Source organism: Aplysia californica, unplaced genomic scaffold (genome assembly GCF_000002075.1).
Source record: "Aplysia californica isolate F4 #8 unplaced genomic scaffold, AplCal3.0 scaffold01412, whole genome shotgun sequence".
Lineage (NCBI taxonomy): Eukaryota > Metazoa > Mollusca > Gastropoda > Aplysiida > Aplysiidae > Aplysia > Aplysia californica.
Genome location: NW_004798682.1, coordinates 44,722 through 48,472, shown reverse-complemented (window position 1 = coordinate 48,472; position 3,751 = coordinate 44,722). Strand labels below are relative to the sequence as shown.

Here is a 3,751-nt window from a genome sequence, read left to right as displayed (position 1 = left end):
GGGGGGTAGGTGAGTGTATAATAGGACTTTTGTGTTGTAACACCATTGCCACTGTACCTGAATAGAGTGTCCTTTAACCCTGTCCATACGTCATGTTTTTCTATACGACGTGGGGATCTCTGTGCCACCACTTTCCAAAGAGAAAATTTACTCGTTAATCCGATCCGTACGCTTTGCATAGCAGACTGTCAAAATGATTTTTTGAGAAATACTGAACGTTTCAAAGAGGTCTTCGTCTAGAAGTATTCTAACATGTAAATAAAATACAACCCCGGGGGTACAAAATGACCCCAAGGCTTACGGATAGGGTTAATAAAGCTGATTATTCAACAAGACAACTCACATCATAGAGCCTCTTGACGGTGTGCCCACACGGCCGCTCCACGCGCTGCAAAACGCCACAATCAACATAGCCCGGGGACAGGAGGACCAGGACGATCGCAGCCACCACCAGGGCACAACAACACCATCCGTGCGCCATTCTCGCGACTGGGACAAGATGGCTGCTCCGTTAAACGAGACCACCACCACGGTGGTGTGATCTCCGCTGTCACCACTGAGGACCAGACGTGTGATCTCCAAAAGCTGACATCTGGCTACTTTGAACTCAAAGCCCCCAATGAAGTCATTGTGTGTTATTATTCCAAGCTCATCTGTGGAAAAACAACAATTCCTTTATTAACACTTTGCAGTCACACAGCCAGCAGTAGGCAAAAAAAACACCCTAATCTGGTCACCCAGCCAGGAGAGCGACTGCAACACATTTCTTGGGCCTGACGCAGAACTGCGCCAGTTGACCGATAAATTTTCACCGGCGCATTATTGCGCCACGTGACTGCAAAGTGTTAATATCTTACTTTAAACATGAGAAAATAACTACAGGTTTCTGAAGAGTTGACACAAAAAGCAACATGATAAAAGTCTCGTAAAGCTGCTCCTTAGTCCAGAGGTTGTTTTTCCAAAGTTTTTGTCTCTCACACTAAAGTGCTTGGTTCACTGTCATTTCCAAGATTAGGTGCCTACAAATGACTATCTCAACTATCTGCTCTAACGGTCACTGTGTAAGTAATTCTGTAATGATCTGCTCTCAAACTGGCAGGCCATGTTTGTTCTGCTCATTACTACAGCACTTTACTTCTTTCTGAAGTGTTGCGGTCGCTCAATAAAAATTGTGTACAAATCGTGTTGTTATTCAGTTGACTTTGACTCTAATCTTGTACTTCCTGGATTCTAGATCTCTGTAAAATCTCAAAAAAGTAGAATTGTGTTAGCTAGTTTATAGTTTACAGGCTTTTAGAGGGTCAGAGCACCTTACTTACAATGATTCTGTGAGCGACAAGAACCTAAGTCTAGCACAGTAACTCTATATCTAGATTCTAGATCAGCGATCTAGAATGCTTTAAATAAAAAAGTTATAATTTTAAAAACTAGAACGGAGCGTCTACGTACATTGTAACCACGCACCTAGCCTCAGTGTCTACGTACATGGTAACCAGCAACACCAAACACCAGGCACGTAGTCTCAGTGTCACATGCACGGTAAGAGCCAACGCTGGCAAGTCTCACCCGGGGTGAGAGGTCGATTTTGTATTTTTATTCTTACCCCGGGGTGAGGATAGCCACTTCCTTCTTTTTTTTCAGCAAGTGACAGCATAGGACAAATATTGATTTATTTTCATTCTGATTACCGTAGTGTACGTAGATACTGAGACTAGGTGCCCGGTCACCTTCGTAGATACTGAGACTAGGTGCCCGGTTACCGTGTGTACGTAGACACCGGACTAGGAGCACGGTTACCGTGTACGTAGACACTCCGAAACTAGAATCTAATCTAGATTTTAGACGAGATCTAGATCTAGATGTCTAGATCTAGATTCTCTAGTTCTAGGCCAGGCCTTAGCCTTAAAATTCGAAAGGACTTCCGTAATGAGTGACCACCCAACAAACACAATTAAACCCTACCCTTATAATTCCTAACCCAACTCTCTATTTCTACTAGACTCTAGATCTAGATCTAGATCTAGTCTAGTATTCTACTCACCAGTCACTAGATTTCAAGATCTAGAGACCTAGATCTAGATCTAGATCTAGATCTATGTCATTACCTTATCTAGATTCTAGATTTACTCTGTCGTTACGGAATTCCTCCCAAAAATTCTTTGAATTTTTCTGTATGGCCAGAGCAGTGGGCTCAGTAGAGTCAAAGCCTTAGAACTCACCACTTTATTTAGACTGTCTGTTTACTAGATATCTAGATCTAGATTCTAGTTGTCTGGTAGTTCGACGCCTTCTCTCATTCCACACCGGACCGCCCACCTGATTCATGCACACTGACTGCTACTGCTAGCGTTGGTGGGGTCCTTGATCAAGTTCAAGACATTACTCAATTATGATTTACCTTCCATTTAACACGTTGATCTATTCCTCTAAAGAAATAAAAACCATAATGACAAAACAGTGTCCTTATATGTTTTCGAAAACACCGCTTACAATACCAAGAGTTAGATCTGCACTTCTATTCTCCACGCATGAATCATTTCATTAGGCTATGAGACATTGCATTTTATAAACCAAAACAAAAGTTGATCCGCAATGATACGACTTCCTCTTCCGGAATCCAGATTTTTTTTCCCTTTTTTTTTTTTTAAACATTAATTGAATGACGTTCTTGGAATCACTTGCGACGTGCTTGAAAGCCCAGATAATCTACACAATATTATGACAACATACTGATAATTAGACTGCACGTGTTATTATTTTTACTTTCCATTCATGAATGCTGAGAGTTTTAATCAGACGTAGGCTGCAACAGTTTTGTACATTCATGGTCTCTTTAAAGGACAGTTAAGGTTACCTATGCGTGACAACAGGAATTAATTTTATAATAGGCCTATATTGTGTTGTTATTGTTTTTTTTTTTTTAAATTAATAAATGACAAAAATTAATCAATTTTCGTTGAGTAAACTGTTAGGCTAAAGCAGGCTACATTTCAAAAACGGACAAAAAGAAAAATGGTAAATAGCTAAATTATTAGTAGGCCTGCCGGTAACCCGTTATATTGTAAACTACAAAGTGGATTACCGGTACCTACAAATAACAATACCCCTTTAAAGCCAATATAGGCGAACAATACACGTCACCACAATACAATGCAACTGCTAAAATAAGATCAAATTAAATAATACCTTTTCCAAAGGGGGGATATTAACATGTTCTTAATGAACAGTAGAATTGTAAATAGGCTGATATATCAATGCCGTGCTCATAACTGTGTCGGAACAACATTATTGGGAACAGCTGTTTTTTCTTTCCTCATCCTTACTATCGTAATTTTTCCTTTTCTTTTGTATGGTTGTCCCTTTCTTGTGAACTGCTATTATACGGGGTGCCTTGATAGTCGAAACAGACTTTGTGCTGTGGAGGCTAGAGAGGTGAGAAGAGTAAACCTGATTCCCCGTTTGGACTTCTCTGTTGACACCCACCCCTTGGCGCTCATATGACCTTATGCAGTTGCGAGCGCCGTGAAACCTTACTAAAACAAAAAGCATACACTTTCTCTACTCCAGTTTTCTGCACCTGCTGATCCCTGCCCCCAAACCCCACAAAGGCATGCACACGCAAAAACACAAACACAATACGCACTCTCTTAAATTAATTCTACTCTCTCTCTGTCTCTGTCTCTGTCTCTGTCTCTGTCTCTGTCTCTGTCTCTGTCTCTTTCTCTCTCTCTCTCTCTCTCTCTCTCTCTCT

At 40.9% G+C, this 3,751-nt stretch overlaps 1 protein-coding gene across 1 annotated transcript in view; it reads right to left on the bottom strand.

The window, feature by feature from the left end:
• Nucleotides 1-2,352, bottom strand: part of LOC101853282 (leishmanolysin-like peptidase) — a gene marked incomplete in the record, with an annotated part of 24,879 nt that extends 22,527 nt beyond the window's left edge. The window contains 2 exon segments of the mRNA XM_035973560.1: nucleotides 344-653; nucleotides 2,220-2,352. Of these exon segments, the coding sequence (XP_035829453.1) occupies nucleotides 344-481 (138 nt within the window).
• Nucleotides 2,353-3,751: the final 1,399 nt, after the last annotated feature.